The sequence below is a fragment of the Pipistrellus hanaki genome, assembly GCF_964339955.1.
Source record: "Pipistrellus hanaki genome assembly, chromosome: 1".
Lineage (NCBI taxonomy): Eukaryota > Metazoa > Chordata > Mammalia > Chiroptera > Vespertilionidae > Pipistrellus > Pipistrellus hanaki.
In genome coordinates, this window is record NC_140503.1 from 47873295 (window position 1) to 47889993 (window position 16699).

At 43.1% G+C, this 16699-nt stretch overlaps 1 protein-coding gene across 2 annotated transcripts in view; it reads right to left on the minus strand.

Annotated features, from left to right (window-relative positions):
• Nucleotides 1-2215: 2215 nt before the first annotated feature.
• FAM81A (family with sequence similarity 81 member A) overlaps nucleotides 2216-16699 on the minus strand; it is a 51379-nt gene continuing 36895 nt past the window's right edge. For both annotated transcript variants that reach the window (XM_084874068.1, XM_084874069.1), the window contains exons 5-9: nucleotides 14084-14213; nucleotides 12520-12626; nucleotides 11620-11755; nucleotides 9865-10060; nucleotides 2216-5098 (exon numbers count right to left, since the gene is read on the minus strand). In XM_084874068.1, the coding sequence (XP_084730194.1) occupies nucleotides 4974-5098; nucleotides 9865-10060; nucleotides 11620-11755; nucleotides 12520-12626; nucleotides 14084-14213 (694 nt within the window). In that variant the 3' untranslated portion in view covers nucleotides 2216-4973. The remainder of the gene's footprint in view (nucleotides 5099-9864; nucleotides 10061-11619; nucleotides 11756-12519; nucleotides 12627-14083; nucleotides 14214-16699) is intronic.

Consider the following 16699-nt stretch of genomic DNA (forward strand, 5'->3'; position numbering starts at 1 on the left):
CTACCCCCTATCATCCCCCTACCCCATCCTCCTCCTCCCCCAGATCCAGGCAGCTATCACGCTCCTCTCTGTCTCTGTGGATTTGATTATTCCCGGTACCTCATGCAAGTGGAATCAAACAGTATTTGTCCTTTGGTGACTGGCTTATTTCACTTAGCATAATGCTCATGCTATAGCATGTGTCAGAGCTTCCCTTGTATTTATGGCCAAAGAGTATTCCACTGTAAGCATGTGCCACATTTCTCATCCTTGCTTCCACCAATGGACATTGAGAGGCTTCCACCTTTGGCTGCTGTAATGAACATGAGTATACGACTGTGTGTGTCAATTTGTTTCAGGCTACTGGACTGAGGGTCTCAATTCCTTGCCACACCACATGCTCCCTTCATAATACTGCTTCCCAGAGAGAGAGAGAGAGAGAGAGAGAGAGAGAGAGAGAGAGAGAGAGAACTCGCGCTAGAAGGAAGCCACAGTCCTTTTATACATAATCTCAGAAGTGACAAGCCATTACTCCTGTCATTCTGTTAATGAGAAGCTTATGATTAAACCCAGCCCACACTCCAGGGAGGGGAGTGCACAATGGGGTGAATACCAGGAGATGTGGGGGAGGGTTTGGGAAACACTGGTAAGACTGCCTATCATAACCAGGTAAGTGCATATCTATCAAGTGAATCTAAAAATCAAAGTAAATGAACAAGGAGTTTAATGATCAAATTACACTGATGAATAAAATAGAACAAGAGGCATAGAAACATGGAACAGATTGATGAGTATCAGAGGGAATGGGGTGAGGATAGGGGGTGGGTGGGGTGGGAAGAGATTAACCAATGAACTGATAAGCATACTAGAGGCCCAGTGCACGAATTCATGCATGGTTGGGGTCCAGCCAGCCTGCCCTGATGGGGGCCCATTGGGCTGGGCCTGCAGGGGAGAGGGAGGACTGATCAGGACCCAGATCAGGCTGGTTGGCTGCCGCAGTGCGCGTTATAGCCACCGGTCATTCTGATCGTTCCACTATTCCAGTCGCTGGGCTTTTATATAGAGAGATATATATTATCTATGGACACAGACAATAGAGTGGTGAAGGCCTGGGGCAGGGCAGGAACTAGATAGAGGGGGACAATGTGGAGAAAAAAGGAGGCATCAGTAATACTCTCAACAATAAAGATTTATTTTTATTATTATTTTAAATATATTTTATTGATTTTATACAGAGAGGAAGGGAGAGAGATAGAGAGTTAGAAACATCGATGAGAGAGAGTCATTGATCAGCTGCCTCTTGCACACCCTCTACTGGGGATATACCCGCAACCAAGGTACATGCCCTTGACTGGAATCGAACCCGGGACCCTTCAGTCCCCAAGCCGACGCGCTATCCATTGAGCCAAACCGGTCCCTAACAATAAAGATTTAAAGGGAAAAAAAGCAAAGGGACTCAGATGGTGGAACGGTAAGGTCATACAGATGGGGCTAGAGTCAGTGGCTCGGCATGTCAGTTATGTGGGATGCAAGGATGCCTCTTAGAGGTAGAGTATGTCCTGGGTAAGAGCCCAGGCTTGGGAAGCAGGCTGCCTGGTTGGATCCTGGCTCCCACTTACTAGCTACAGGATTCAGGGCGAATTACTTTACCTTTAGGTAACCCAGTTTTCTCATCTGTAAAATGGGGAGTGAATAGGACCCAAATCACTGTTATTATCACAAAGTGAGTTAATGCACACCAAGGTGCAGCGTGAGCACACAGCTCGCACAGGGGCCTGTGGCTGGCTTTATTCCAGAGGCACGGCGGCTGCAGGACACACAGATGGAGCAGCTCCTGTGACTTCCCAGCTCCCAACAGGTCTGCCAGGACTCACAGCCTTTATATCCACCACCACGTGGTTTCCTCAGGAAGGTGGGAGGAGCACTTCCTTTAAAAAAAATGTTTTTAATGACTTTTAGAGAGAGAGGATGGGAGAGGGATAGAGAGATAGAAACACTGATGAGAAAGGAACATCATAGATCAGCTGCCTCCTCATGCCCCTTACTGGAGATCAAGCCCGCAATCTGGGAATGTGCTCTGACCACCAATAGAAACCTGAGACCTCTTGGTTTCTGGGTCAATGCTCAATCACTGAGCCACACCAGCTAGAAGGAGCATTTCTATGACATTTTGATGGAATTAAATGTTTACCTTCCACTGAAAGACTTTAAAAATCACACACCACATTTATTTGGATTTTTTTTTTATTGCAAATTTCTGGTAAAGGAAAGAACACAGAAGCTGATTCTCATTTAAACTTTGGTGATAAGAGTAGGTTCACAACCTCCCCAGCGCACCAGTCACTGGGGGCCTTTGACACAGACTGATGCCCACGCCCACCTCCCAGGGGCTCTGACGTCGTGGGCCCGGGGCAGCCCAGGCATCAGTAGCTTTGCCGACTCCCCAGGTGATTTCAACACGCAGCCACGGACAAGAACCACTGCCAGAGCTCAGGACACGTAACGGCAGCATCAGAAGCACCTGAGCAACTCAGCGGACGGCCAAGCATCACCCGCTCCCTGCTCCCTTCTCCCTGCCTCCAGCTGGAATCCTGTGCCCGACTCCCCAGGGGTCACTGGGCTGATCTTCCTTTTCAGGACCCCGGAGGAGACAGGTGAGGAGGGGCCATGACTCTGTGCTGTGGCTTGTGCTTAAGACTCAGAGAACTGAATTAAACAGGGTTACGCTGCCACAAAAGGAAATCTACTTTCTGATTGCAAAAGAGCATTAAACATTTTCATTGTTACATGGAAATGGTCTGCCTGTACTGAGAGCCAGGAATTCGTGACAAAATAAGGAAATATGTGTTGGATGACATATTCCTTATATGATTTCTCTGGTCCGAATGAAAAAAAAATTTTTTTTTTTGTCAAGCCATTGAGGGTAGACTATTATATACTTTAGCAGCATGTTTTATATGAATAATCAGTAATAGATAGATGTTTCATTTATAATTTATCCTAAAAATTGAAAACACTTTGATTTTCCTGAGTCCTTAGCAAAAAAAAAAAAAAAAAAAAAAAAAAAAAAAAAGGTTTTACAATGTTTAAAAGTATTCCTATTTCCTTTCTCCTGGGCACCCTCACAGTTTAGAACGGTGTGTGTCTTATGACCAATTTTTACATCCACAGGTGAACAGACAGCACTGAGCCAATATTGAACAACGGAGCCAATATGGCGACTAAAAAGAAATACCCATTGTCTATAAAGTTGCTCAAACTTAAAATTTCTTGACAGTATTATAAATGCAATATCAATTTGATTATCCGTTCATACAAAAGTATGAATTTCTATTTCATTAATAATATTGATTGGTTAATGTCTTGACAGTGATTAAATTTAGAGTTTAAAAAATATATAGGATCCCATTATTACATCATAATTCTGATATATTATCATGCCTTCTACTTTGTCTGCAATACTTTTGTGGGGTACAGTGCATTGACATAATGAAACCAAGGCACAGAATACAGTGTTTATAAACAGAAGCACTTTGTGCCAATTTTAGAAACAGTTAGAGAGTAGATCATAAAGCCTGAAAAATGCTCACATCCCATTATAATTAATGAACAATTAATTGTGAAATAAACAGACTATTAACCACCATTTCATTATTAAATATATGGCTATCACTATACAGACTGTGGATAATTGAAAAACATTTTTCAATATTAAAACCTGGTATAACTGTGTGGTCAATGTAGATATTGTGTCTTGCATTATCTACATAACTGTCTCTAGTTTCCATTTTAATTTGTAATCTATATGGCAGTTATCAATTTTTAAACTGCTCTCATTATATAAGTGGTGTTTTCCCCCAAAAAATGTTAAGTCCCTTCCCCCTACAAAAGACAGAAGATTTACAAGAAGTGTGGTGAAGACTTGAGCAGGGGTGTGGGGTGGAGGGGATCAACAATGGGGTCAGGGAAGGGGATATCTATAATATTTTCAACAATAAGGATAAATTTTTAAAAAAGAAATGCATAGACAACAATAATAAGATGCAAATATGGACTCCAAGGTTAAATTCTAATCTATCAGGACATTCTCTTAATTTAGGGTGAGGAGCAACACATTTCTGTGACAATTCATTAGTTCTTTAATTTAAAAAAAATTTACCATGACATTTTCAAATTAGCAAGGTCTTGGCCAGAGCATCAAGCACTGAAGGAAAATTAAATCTTTTCATTCATAAAATGAAGGGGATAAAGCCTTTCCAAATCAGGGAGGGAGGGAAGGATATCCCATTGAATTTAGAGAAATGGAATAAAGTGGTAAAAATTATATTTAATACTAGTGGCCTGGTGCATGAAATTTGTGCACAAGGGGGAGGGGGTCTCCTCAGCCCAGCATGCATCCTCTCCAATCTGTAACATCCCTCTCACAATCTGGGACTGCTTGCTCCTAACTGCTCCCCTGCCTGTCTGCCTGCCTCCTGATCACCCCTAACTTCCCCCCCTGCCAGCCTGATCACTCCTAACCACCTCTGCCTGTTGGCCCGATTTTTCCTAACTGCCCCCCCTGCCAGCCTGATCACTCCTAACTGCCTCCCCCCCATCAGCCTGGTCGCTTCTAACTGTCCCCCCTGCTGGCCTAGCCACCCCAACACCCCCCCTGCCAGCCTGGTCTCCCCATGCTGGCTGCTGTTCAGTCATTTGGTTGTCCCTCACTACCCACCCCCTGCCAGTCTGGTTGCCCCACCAGCCTGCTGTTCTGTCATTACTGTGACAGAGTCCCGGGCAATTTGTATATTCCTCTATTATCAGTATAGATTTTTAAAGATAGAGTGTTTTCAAGACTCAAGGTAAACATTTAGACCCATGAAAACACATTTCTTGGCACATGCACGCCATGAATAGAACAATCCCAAATGCCACAACACCCTGGCTACAGAGGTCTTGAGCTCCCAGACCCACTGGCAAAACCACCTTTGCGGTCCTTGTCCCAACTCCCTTCACATGGGAGCTTCCAGCTTCTGCATCTGTTGGATTTGTTTCTGTAGCTGGTCCTTGTCCAATTTCATCTTGGCTTCAAGAACTTGTCTGAGGGATCCTATGCTTTCATAGATGGCTGTAAACCCTTTAAGAGGTAAATTCACAAGAGTTAATATCAAGAAACAATGCTGTATCAAATTCTACAGTTGTATAGTCATAGTTGATTTGGGCAAACATTATTAGTAGATGCTAAAACTGCTGGAGTAAAACTTTGATGGGAAACAGGTTAGTATATCCTATATGTATATCCTATATGTATAGAAAGATACTCATAAAATGATCTCTGTGTAAAGGAAGGCATAAGTATTTTTAAAAATGTTTTGTGCTTTATGACTTTCCATTAAAAATGTGTTGATTTTGAAAGAAAAAAATTAAATATTTTTAAATATATTTTATTGATTTTACACAGAGAGGAATTGAGAGGGTCAGAGAGTTAGAAACGTCGATGAGAGAGAAACATCGACCAGCTGCCTCTTGCACATCCCCACTGGGGATGTGCCCGCAACCAAGGTACATGCCCTTGACCGGAATCAAACCTGGGACCTTTCAGTCCGCAGGCTGACGCTCTATGCACTGAGCCAAACCGGTCCCAGCAAAATTAAATATTTTTAATCTTAAAAAGGTTCATATGCATTTATTACTAGGTACTAAATATTAAAAAACTCAATGATATATTGATTAAATCATAATAAATTTACTCAGGAAATGATGCAAAGTTAAAAACAGGTGAAATACTAGTCAAATAACATATTCTAATAGTCCAAAAGACCAAGAAAGAAACTTCATGTTTATAAGTTCCTCGGCACATAAATTTAATTGTGGTTTCTACTTAAATAAAACAATATACTTTGATGGTAACTACAAACTTTTTCTTGGGGTATCTAAGTACTTTTATCTCCATGTGGCCAAATTACAACAATAATTATAGAAGGAAATTATAGAATCATGGAAGGAGCTAGGAGAAAACTTCGTCCACCTTCTCACATTATAAGGTTGTTTTCTCTTTTCTGACCATATCAGCAGCTTCCACTTGAATACCTTCAATGATAAAGAGCCTTCAAGCTCTTTAGGACCCGTTAACTGAGGGTATAGTTGGTCCTCACTTAACAATAGGCTCTGTGACTAAACAAATGGACATTAATGAAACTGACTTTTCCATAGGCTAACTGACATAAACAGGAGTTAAGTTCCTAGGGTAGCTCAGGAATGTTTTAACAAAATTGCCTTATTACAGGACCTGCTGTACTTCTGCCTCAGGTTGAGTTAAAATCTGTCTTCAGGGAGAACCAAGATGGCAGCGTAGGCAACCGCCTATATTCGTCACCTCCCACAACCACATCAAAATCACAACTAAAATACAGAACAACCATCATCCAGAACCACCTAAAAGGTGGCTGAACTAAAGTTCTACAACTAAAGAACTAAAGAAGAAAGCACATTGAGACTGTCAAGAGGGGGGCAGAGGCGTGGAACTGGCTGCACCAGTACCCACGTGTGTTTTTAATTGGCAGGGAGATCGTCTCTGCAGAGGCCACCCATGAGGAGTAAGGGGTCCCAGACCCACACCAGACCCACAGCCCAGGCTCCCAGAGGATGTAAATAAGGTCTCCATAACTATGGGCTGTAAAAACCAGTGGGGATTGTAGCTTAGTGGTATAGAGGCTTCTAGAGACCCAGTTGTTCCTCTTAAAGGACTGGCCACATGAAGGAACTTACAAAGTCCACTTTCTCTGAGCTCCAGGGTGAAGCTTTGGTGGATACAGACACATACAAGGAGAAACTTGATTGTTTGGAATTGGAACTGGAATTCAGGGGGCTTTCTCCCAGATGGAGGTGTTTGCAAGGGTCATTGTTCCTATAATGGGACCTCCCCAGTGGCTGGGCTGACTGGCAGCCATTTCTGTTTGCTCTGCCCAGGTGATTCCCTGAGACCCTGCCCCATCCAATTTACAGCCTCATTCAACCTGTGGGCAGTGGCTTTTGCTGTCCTTACTCAGGCTTCAGACTTTTCTAAAATCTCTCAAACAAGCTTCAGCTGGGTCAGGAGCCCCAAACCTATCAATAAGAGGCCCAAGACCCAGCACTAGCTTCAGCCTGCCTTGCTTCATAGCTAGGCCTTGCTTGGACCCTTTAAACCCTGCCTACTGTTTCCCAAACTTTTGACATATGTGTACCCCTTCTATAATTTTCGTAATGCTGAGTACCCCTCGTACTCATGAGAACGTAGAATTAGGTGCAGCTAAACACAGTGCAGTGCATATCCCCACCAAACTCCGGTGCAATGCGTATCCCCACCAAACTCTTCCCGTACCCCTGGGGGTACACATACCACACTTTGGGAAACACTGCGCCTATACAAATAGTAGGAATCTGCAGATCTCTCTGTATCTCCTGATGGATGGTCCCAGGCAGTGGCTGACTTTGCACCTTCCTAGAGACCCAAGAGCCAGTATACCCATTGGTCAGTGTCAGAGCATACTAGATTACAACTCTGCACATCCATGAGTGACACACTCAAGGGGCAAGCTCAATGAGCACCAAAGCCCTGATGGAGCACTGAAGCAAGCCCTGCTCCATAGGGGTGTCTCTTGCATAGCAGCTCTCCCCCTGTATTTGAAGCTGGTCCCCACAGCCAATTTGGCCTGGAGATCAATTCCTCCCAATGATATCAACAGCAATCAAATTTCAACTACAACACAGTTGTGCACACAGCCCACAAAAGGGCGCACCCTAAAGTGCCCAGCTCAGGTGACTGGAGAGGGCCCTATAGGACACCTACAACACAAGTCCACTCTACCAACTCAAGGATACATAGAAGCTCTATGCAATATATAGAAACAACCACATGAAATAGTCAAAATGCAGAGAAAAAGAAACATGCCACAAATGAAAGAAATGGAAGAAAGCAAGCTTCTAGATAGAGTTCAAAACCACAGCTATAGATTACTCAAGAATCTTCCAAGTGCCTCCAAGTGCCTCCAAGGCACCTAGTGAGACCTTCAAGGATCTTAGTGAGAATGCCAAAATAATGGAAAAGGAACAGTCAGAAATTAAGTATACACTGATGAAATAAAGAATAATATACAGGGATCCAAGAATAGAGTAGAAGATCCTGAGAATCAAATCAAGTATTTGAAATATGAGAAAGCAAAAATCACCCCATCAGAAGAGCAAAAAGAATTAAAAAAAATATGAAGATAGTGTAAGAAGCTTCTGGGACAACTTCAAGCCTACCAACATTCTCATTATGGGATTGCCAGAAGAAGAGAGAGAGGAAGATACTAAAAACCTATTTGAAAAAAATAATGACAGAAAACTTCCCCTACCTGGTGAAAGAAATAGACAAGTCCAGGAAGCACAAAGTCCCAAACAAGAGGAATCCAAAGAGGACCACACTAAGAAACATCATAATTAAAATTCCAAGGGCTAAAGACAAAGAGAATCTTACCAGAAGCAAGAGAAAAGCAATTAGTTACCTACAAGGACGTGCCAATACAACTGTCATCTGACTTCTCAACAGAAACTATGTAGTCCAAAAGGGAGTGGCAAGAAATATTCAGCAAGATAAATAGCAAGGACCTACAACCAAGGTTACTCTACCCAGCAAAACCATCATTTAGAATTGAATGTCATATAAAGAGCTTCACAGACAAAAAAAAAAAAAAGCTAAACAAGTTCATCACACCAAACCAGTATTACAAAAAATGCTGAAGGGTATTCTTTAAAAAGAGGAAGAGGAAGAAGAAAAAGATAAAACATATAAACAATAAAAAGGCAATAAATACATTATCTGTCAACAATTGAACCTAAAAATCAAAATAAACAAATAAAAAATCTAATGAACACAATAAACTGGTAAATAAAATAGAATCAGAGGCATGGAAATGGAACAAACTAATGATTCTGAGGGAAGGGCAGTGGGGGTATGGGAAGAGATTAACCAAAGATCTTATATGCATGTATACATTACCTAAGGACACAGACAATAGAGTGGTGAAGGCCTGGGACAGGGCGGGAACTGAGTGGAGGGAGACTACAAGGGTTTGGGGGGATAAGGGACATCTGTAATGCTCTCAACAATAAAGATTTTAAAAAATAGCCGAAACCTGTTTGGCTCAGTGGTAGAGCATCGGTCTGTGGACTGAAAGGTCCCAGGTTCGATTCCGGTCAAGGGCATGTACATTGGTTGTGGGCACATCCCCGTTAGGGGGTGTACAAGAGGCAGTTGGTTGATGTTTCTCTCTCATTGGCATTTCTAGCTCTCTATCTCACTCCCTTCCTCTCTGTAAAAAATCAATAAAATATATATATTTTTAAAGATTTTTATAAATAAAATCTGTATTCGGGTCATTTTCACTTACTGGTTCCAGTTCTGTATTCCTGATTCAGAGGGTAAATCTAATTCCTCCTTTTATGTCAGTTTGAAATCAGTTCTAACATTTTCTCCTAAACAAGTGTGAATTAGTGGGCCCTGTTGACTTCTGAGTAGAGGAAAACAACTCATTACCATGATGGTCCTATTAGCAGTATACAATAAAGCCTTCAAAAGCCCCTCAAAGATATGTGCTTATTTATGAGACCTAGTGACCTTGGCTATGAACAGAAAGGAATCTGTACACAGCACTAAAGAAAGTACACATCAACTACAGGCTAAGCAATCCTCATTTTGTTTGCTTGTCCCTCGTGGTGGCTTTTCGTGTCCTTGGAATTAAAATGATGTTTTAGTTGAATACAGCATAGCTTCTTAGAAAATCACCCAAGGCCATTTCACATGGGCAGTTGTAGGGAATACTAATTAATTGGTTTCTAGATCAAATAGAAAATAAACCATAGGAGCTGTTTTCAGCCTACCAGCATCAACTTCTGCTTTCATTTCCTTCATGTCCTCCGTCATCTGCAACTCCAGCTTGCTGATTCGCCCATGCACCTTCTCTTCTTCTTGCTTTGTTCTCTGCCCTTCCATATGCTTCTTCTGACTCTCTTCTATTTTGTCCAGTCTGGCTGACATCTGGCTGAGCTTCTTCTCCATGTCCCTCTCACTGGCTCCCTGAGATCCGTGACAAGAATTGCACCTGATTACTCAAAAAAGAAACTCTGTATGGCATTGGCATCAGCTATAATGTCTTTAACAACAGTCTGCAGGGAACGGAATTGCAAAGGTTGCTCGTTGGTCACCCTAATATACATGATCCTTTCCTTTTTAACAGATCCCCAATTTACAGTTGGGTATAAGGTCACCCGGAATACAGATGACATTTACCTCTGTCTCCTGAGTGTGGGGTAGCCATATGACTAAGTTTGGCCGATGACATGCAAGTTCAAGTGTACCTGGCAGTTTCCAGGAAGAGTTAAAAGAGAGCTGAGGCATGCCCTTTTTCCCCCTCTTTCTGGAATTCAGACAATGACTGGAGCCCCAGCAACCTTCCTGAACTATGAGGAGAGGGGTCACTCTCTAGGGTTGGCAATTATGCCAGGAGGATCCTGAGACTCTGAGGACTGACAAGCTACCACACTGGCCCAGACATCTTCTATGTGAGAGAGAAATAAACATCTATCTTATTAAACCCCACTATCCTGGGGCTTACTGTTAGTTATTAGAACAGTCCTCATGTAAAAATAAGTGATCCAAAGACCCAGAGTCTACACATGTATTAGCATGAATCTAAGTAAATCAATCAGTAGATCTGATAAAAATATAGAGGACATCTAAAGAAATATGTGATATGGTAACTATTCCCTTCTCTTCCTCCCTTCCCTTCCCACCATGCTTCATTTTTATGGGAATCTGTCTGCAGGTGAGCTCTGGAGGCCAGGACCACAAACTCCAAGCTGAAAGCGGGTGGGCTATGGCAGGACAAAGCTCTCACAACGCTGGTCAATGCAGAGTCTGCAATTCAACAGCTGGGCTTTCAGAGGGCAGAGCTAGAGATGCAAACTGCATCCAGTCGCTTCTGCTCTGTCAACGTTCGACGGGAGGAAGCAGTGCAAGAAAAGAGAAGGGAGAGGGAGATGCTTAGGCTAAATGACCAAACCAAAAATGCTGCCTGCCAAGTACCGGTTTCAGAGTTTACTGGTTTTGAATCCTATCCACGCAAGGCTTTCTCAATATGGTGTGTGAGCAGTTCTGCACACCTGAGTCCTCTGGAAGAGTGGGGCAAAAGGACAAGGAAACTGGGAAAGAAAACAGTGGATTCTCTTCACGTGTTGCACCATGACGTCTCATACTGCGGTTACAGTGTAACAGAGGGAGAAATCTAGCCAAGACTGGTTATACCCGGCCATGAAATTAAAACAACCTAGGTTGAAGTCTGTCATTGTTTGATTTAGAAAAGCAGAATGGACAGTTTGGTTCATTAGGTCTTCACTTAAATTCATCTTAGCTGAAGCTATTAAAGTTTTCTACTTAGCCTTTGTTAACCAAAACAAATCAGAGTGCTCCATCTTTTTATGACAAAGAACCAATATGAACCATGAAATGGATTCTAAGGCAAGCATTGGAACAGCCTAATGTGGTGCTAAACAACGCGATGATAAATTACTAGGTATTACTCCAACATTGCAGACCCTCGGCAAATGACCATGTTATTGCTAAACATCAATACCTACACTGTTTTCCTTAACAACCAAGGAGAGCTGATCGATTTTCTGTAAAAGTTCTTTTTCTATCCGTTCCTGTTCCTGCTGCAACCAATTCCGAGCAGATAAAATCTGGTTACTGAGTTCCTCAATTGTACCTTTAAATCTAAAATAAAAGAGTCAGCAAGTTAGATGTAAAACAATTCAAACAGTCTCCAATTATCAAATTTCTCATAAATATGTTGGCATTAAACTGAGCCCACTCAGAATTACATGCTTACCTTTTCGTAGACTTGCATTTAGCATTATTTTGGGAAGGGGTTTGAGGAAGATGATATAACAGAAAAGCACCTGACAATATTTCCTACTCATGAAGAGCTGACAGTGTGGGCAAGGAGGTGTCAGAGTCACACAAAGCCACACCAGGTGCTAATATTGCAGTTCAGAGGGTCCCCCAGGGCTCCCAGCTCAGAGGTCATTGTCCTGGAACCCCTCCTAACTCCCCTATTTATCTGGGCTCTTCCTCATTCTCCCTTTTATCTCCCAGAACTGGAGCCTGGCTCCCTTTTTCTTTAATTGTCTCCAAAGAGCCACATGTGGCTTGCAAGTCACAGTTTGCCGACAACAGCCCTAGACTATCAGCTACACAAGGACAAGAACAAGACCATCTGTTTCTCTTCATTACTGATCCTCAGCACCTTGGCCAGTGCTCAACTATTTATCAAATGAATGAATGGATGATTATCCAACCAAGAAAACAAAAATGAGGCAGGTGAAGCGACAGCATGCTGCACAGATACTTTTCCTTTCAATTTCCAGTAGTTGTCACTTTGTTTATGCAATAAATAAGAGAGGGAAGCTGTTGTATTGAATAAATTCATAAAGAACTCCTACTATTAGAAATAAAATGTTTATAAATTGATTACTTACTTAGTATCCAAGAGCTGAAGCTGGTGGTTACTGTCTCTGTGGGACATCTTCAGTTTGGTGCTTTGCTCAGATATTGACAAGTCCACTCTGTTCAAAAGCTGAGAAATCTGGAAAAGAGACTTTGCGTGGAATATCACATCGAGTTTTTCAGAGGTCATTTCAGAAAACATTTCATAAGCTATGTTCTAGACAAATGGCATGAAGATTCGGTCTAATTTAATACAGCCATTTAGGACTTCACCTCATCTCTCCACTTCCATTTTCTTTCATGTGCCCCATCAAAAAGCAAGACCAGCAGCTCTGCCAAAATGTTCCCTGTGCGCTGAGCACTGAGCACTGAGCTACAGATCTCTGAGGAACACTACTGCCACCTGCTGGCACAAAATACAGTGACTTTTATCCTGAAATTTCTACCAGGAACCTAGCTGCTAGTCACAGAGAATGGAATTCTTCTCACTTAAAAAATCCATTAAGGTCCCAGATTTACCTCTGTATCGTTTAGTTACCAGAAAACATAATTTGTATGCAGCCTTCCTACTCCTTTCTCCTACTGCCTACCCATTTCCCTTGTCTTTTCACTACCATTTAACAGAAAACGAGTGCTAGAGGAAATGTCTTAATTTTCTGCAACGGTCCTTAAAGATTCATGAAGCAAATATTTTTCAGATCCAGGACAAAGAAAAAATACATCTCCTTTTATGGATTTCTAGATGTATTACTCATAGTTTGGCTATCAGGAAGCTTAATATTTCCTTAGCATTTATTTTCTGGTATAATAATTTTATCTACACTCATTCTGTGATAAAAAAGCATTGGGCTTGTCATTTTATTCTTCTTTTCATGGTTTTATAATGTCTGTGCTTTTCTCACACACGGATATACCTACTTATTGGATGTAGTTAGGACACAAGTCTTGTCAATCCAGTAAGTTGACCAGATGCCCCCCTTCCCTGGCATAGGCCCTCTTTCAGTGAAGAAGAGCGAGCAGAGCACACACTGTGGGGAAGTCCCCGAAAGACAGGCCCCATTATGGCAAAGGGAAAGTCGTAAGTGGCCAAAAAGCAAACTGTTAAATGCCAAGAATTTTTTGCTCTTTGAAATTAACCTGTGAATTTCAAGGTGGAATACTGACAATCCACTCGCCGTCCTATCCTCCAGCTTTGCCTTAATTTCCTCCCACATACAGACTGCGGGTGCACCAGCACATGCGATGAGTCCCGGTGAATACAGCAACCTTTTCCCAAACCCCAAACTGCGTCGTAAAAGAATGCTGACCACTTACCCGTGTGAGAAGTAGTTTTGGAGTTATAATTTGGGATGTAGTGATTGTTTTCAGAATAAAGGGGGGGGGGGGGGAATCTTTGGAATTAGGACTATAACGAAAAATCCCAGTGATTTGGTTGCCCTACTCACGAAGCGCCACTCCAGTGACGCAGGAGGAAGGAAGAAGGAGAGATAAGAGATAATGCCTAGGCCGGGTAGTTTCCCCTGTAAAAGACAGGCTGCACCAAGGCGCTCTAAAGAACATGACCCCTTTTAAACGGCTACCTGAAACAGGTCATACCTGGCCCTCTGCGTCCTTGATCTTTGTTTCCAAGATAAGTTTGGCAGCTTGCTGTTCTTTGTTCAGGTGCTGAAGGCCCTCGTAGGTTGATTTGTGCTCCGCTGAGAGTCTGGCTATGCTGGCGTCACATCTATCCAGGCAAACAACAAAGTTCATTCTCATTCAAGTTTCAAAACAAGTGCTCGGGCTCCCTTGCATACTCTATGGCCCCACTCTAAGGAACTACGCGAGGAGCCCCTTTTTAGCAGAGGCTCAAATGAATTCAGAGCTGCCCTCACTATGGTCTTTACATTAAACCACAGGGGTGTGCTTAAAAAGATTCGAGATGTAACCGTCAAAGGGCCCAAGGCTTACAAGGATTGTGACTACAAAACCGTATCTGCAGTGAGGGCCCAATTACAAAACACGACAGAGTGTGCGGATGTGGTGTGTCATCTTCAGAACCACCTCTGCCTTTTCATGTGTGTGTGTGTGTGTGTGGGGGGGGGGTGGAAGGGGGGATTGCATTTTGGAGGCAATTTCTACCACATTTGAAACGTTCCTCTGAACCTCTTACCAAACCACCTAGAAGGCTGTCTGCGCTGAGGGGGTCCAGGGCCGGGGAAGGCTCTGCAGCTGGTCCACGCGGCCAGGGAAGTGGCTCTGCCCCTGGGGCCTTACACCCATTGGCAGTTCCAGTAATGCCCCAAGTATCCGTGGCAGATACGCTGGGTACCAGCCTCTGTCCATGGGTGACAGACCTAATAGGAGGATCACAGGATAGATCCTGGGGGTTTTAGAGCAAAGCCATCCCTGTCCCAACACTCTCGGTCCTGCCTGGTGGAGACTGCACACAGGTGGGCACTGAGCAGCACTCCATCCCCGAGGGGAGGGGTACAGACAGACACCAAGCCTGAACAGATCGTGAAGGCTACGCAAACTGCATGAGGCCCAATGCCCATGGCATCCAGCCCTGATGCTTCACCAACTCTCTTCAACTCACACCTGCGGCCTCTTGAGGAGTTTTCTGATGCCCAAGTGGACCGAGGGGGGAAAAGTCAGGCCTGCTTTACAGATGGTCACGCCCAATAGGCTGGCACCTTCTAGAAGGCTGCTGACACTTAAAAGCCTGCTCAGGAGTAGTTCTAAGGGCGTTACAGCAGGGAAACCCTCATAGTGGGCAGAACTTCAAACAGTGTATCTGGGGGTTCACTTCGCCTAGAATAAGAGGTGGCCAGACATTTATGGAAATAACTCATGGTGAGAGACTTAGAAAAAGATATAGGAAGGCTAGTGACAAGAGTAAGCAATCACACGAGTGCCACCCAGAGCAGACACGGCCTTTTTGGTCTCTGTACCTCCTCAGGGCAGGAGCCCCCAGGTTACACTTCCCGGATTCCCTCACTAGCGTGGGCTGATTTAGGTCCCACCCGTGGAGGCACGTATGCAGGAGGTGGAAGGTGGGAGAGACGGGGAAGCCCTATTGCTCTCTGCAGCAGTGGCAGGCAGGCACAAGGCACACTCCCGAAAAACCCTTACTTCATGCCCTAGCCAACTGAGTCCCTTCCTGTGATTCTCACACTGCCTGTTTTCCCAAAGCCAGTAAGTCTCCTGCACTTTGCTTCCCCAAAGCTTCCAATGCTTTTGCAAGCTGTGATTTTCTATACGAAATCCCTTCCTGCTAAAATAGTGTTCTCTGAATGCTTCAGTGGACCTTGATGCATATAATATTAAAATATCACACGGAAGCTTACAAAATATTAACCAACTATCTCTGGATCATGTGTGGTTATTTTACTTTTCATTCTTTTCTGACGTGCACAACTTTCCTGCAATACATACATGTAATTTTTATAATCAGAGAAAAACAATTCCACAACGAACTTGTTTTGATCAATAGCCATGCACAAAGATTATGTTATAATTTTATGGAATAAGCACTATCCAACTACCTTTGCCTGGGCCCCCATGAAGCAGAAATGGGTTGGAGATAAGAAAGCCAGAGCTAGAGACAAGTGGGCGTAGGTCACTGCTATGAAAGGCAGATCAGGTTCAAGGCAACATACAGTAAAGAGAAGAGGCTGTGGTTGGAACCCTCAGCCACAATCCATTCATTCACTCAGGAAGTATTTGTTGAATTTCTACTACACCAAATATACCCAATACAGGATGGTGAGAACTTTATCTCTCCAGTACATTCACTATAGCAGTCTAGATTTTTTTAAACTGTTATGCCACTATACCAAATGTGATTCATTCTATTCCTATATTTTCCTGTTATTGATGGGGATTACATTTGACATCTGTTCACTATGCCCCTGATTCAGACAAATACGCTCAGAAGATTGTTTGGGAACTTGCTGAATAAGTCATAAATACTCACGAAGAACAACCTATGGCCAGTCACACTTGCAGTGAACCAGCAGTCTACAATCATCCTAAAAGCACCCAAGATGTGTTCTTTAAGATGCACGTATGCACTGAGGCCTGAACAAGGGTTATGGGCTAATCCCTAAAAGATGTAGACACCGAAAAGAGTCTCACTTTCTAAATCACACTGACTATTTGCAATAAACTAACAAAAGTTAAATTATATCCCTCCAGAAGCTGGAGAAAAAAAAATATCACAGGGTTATG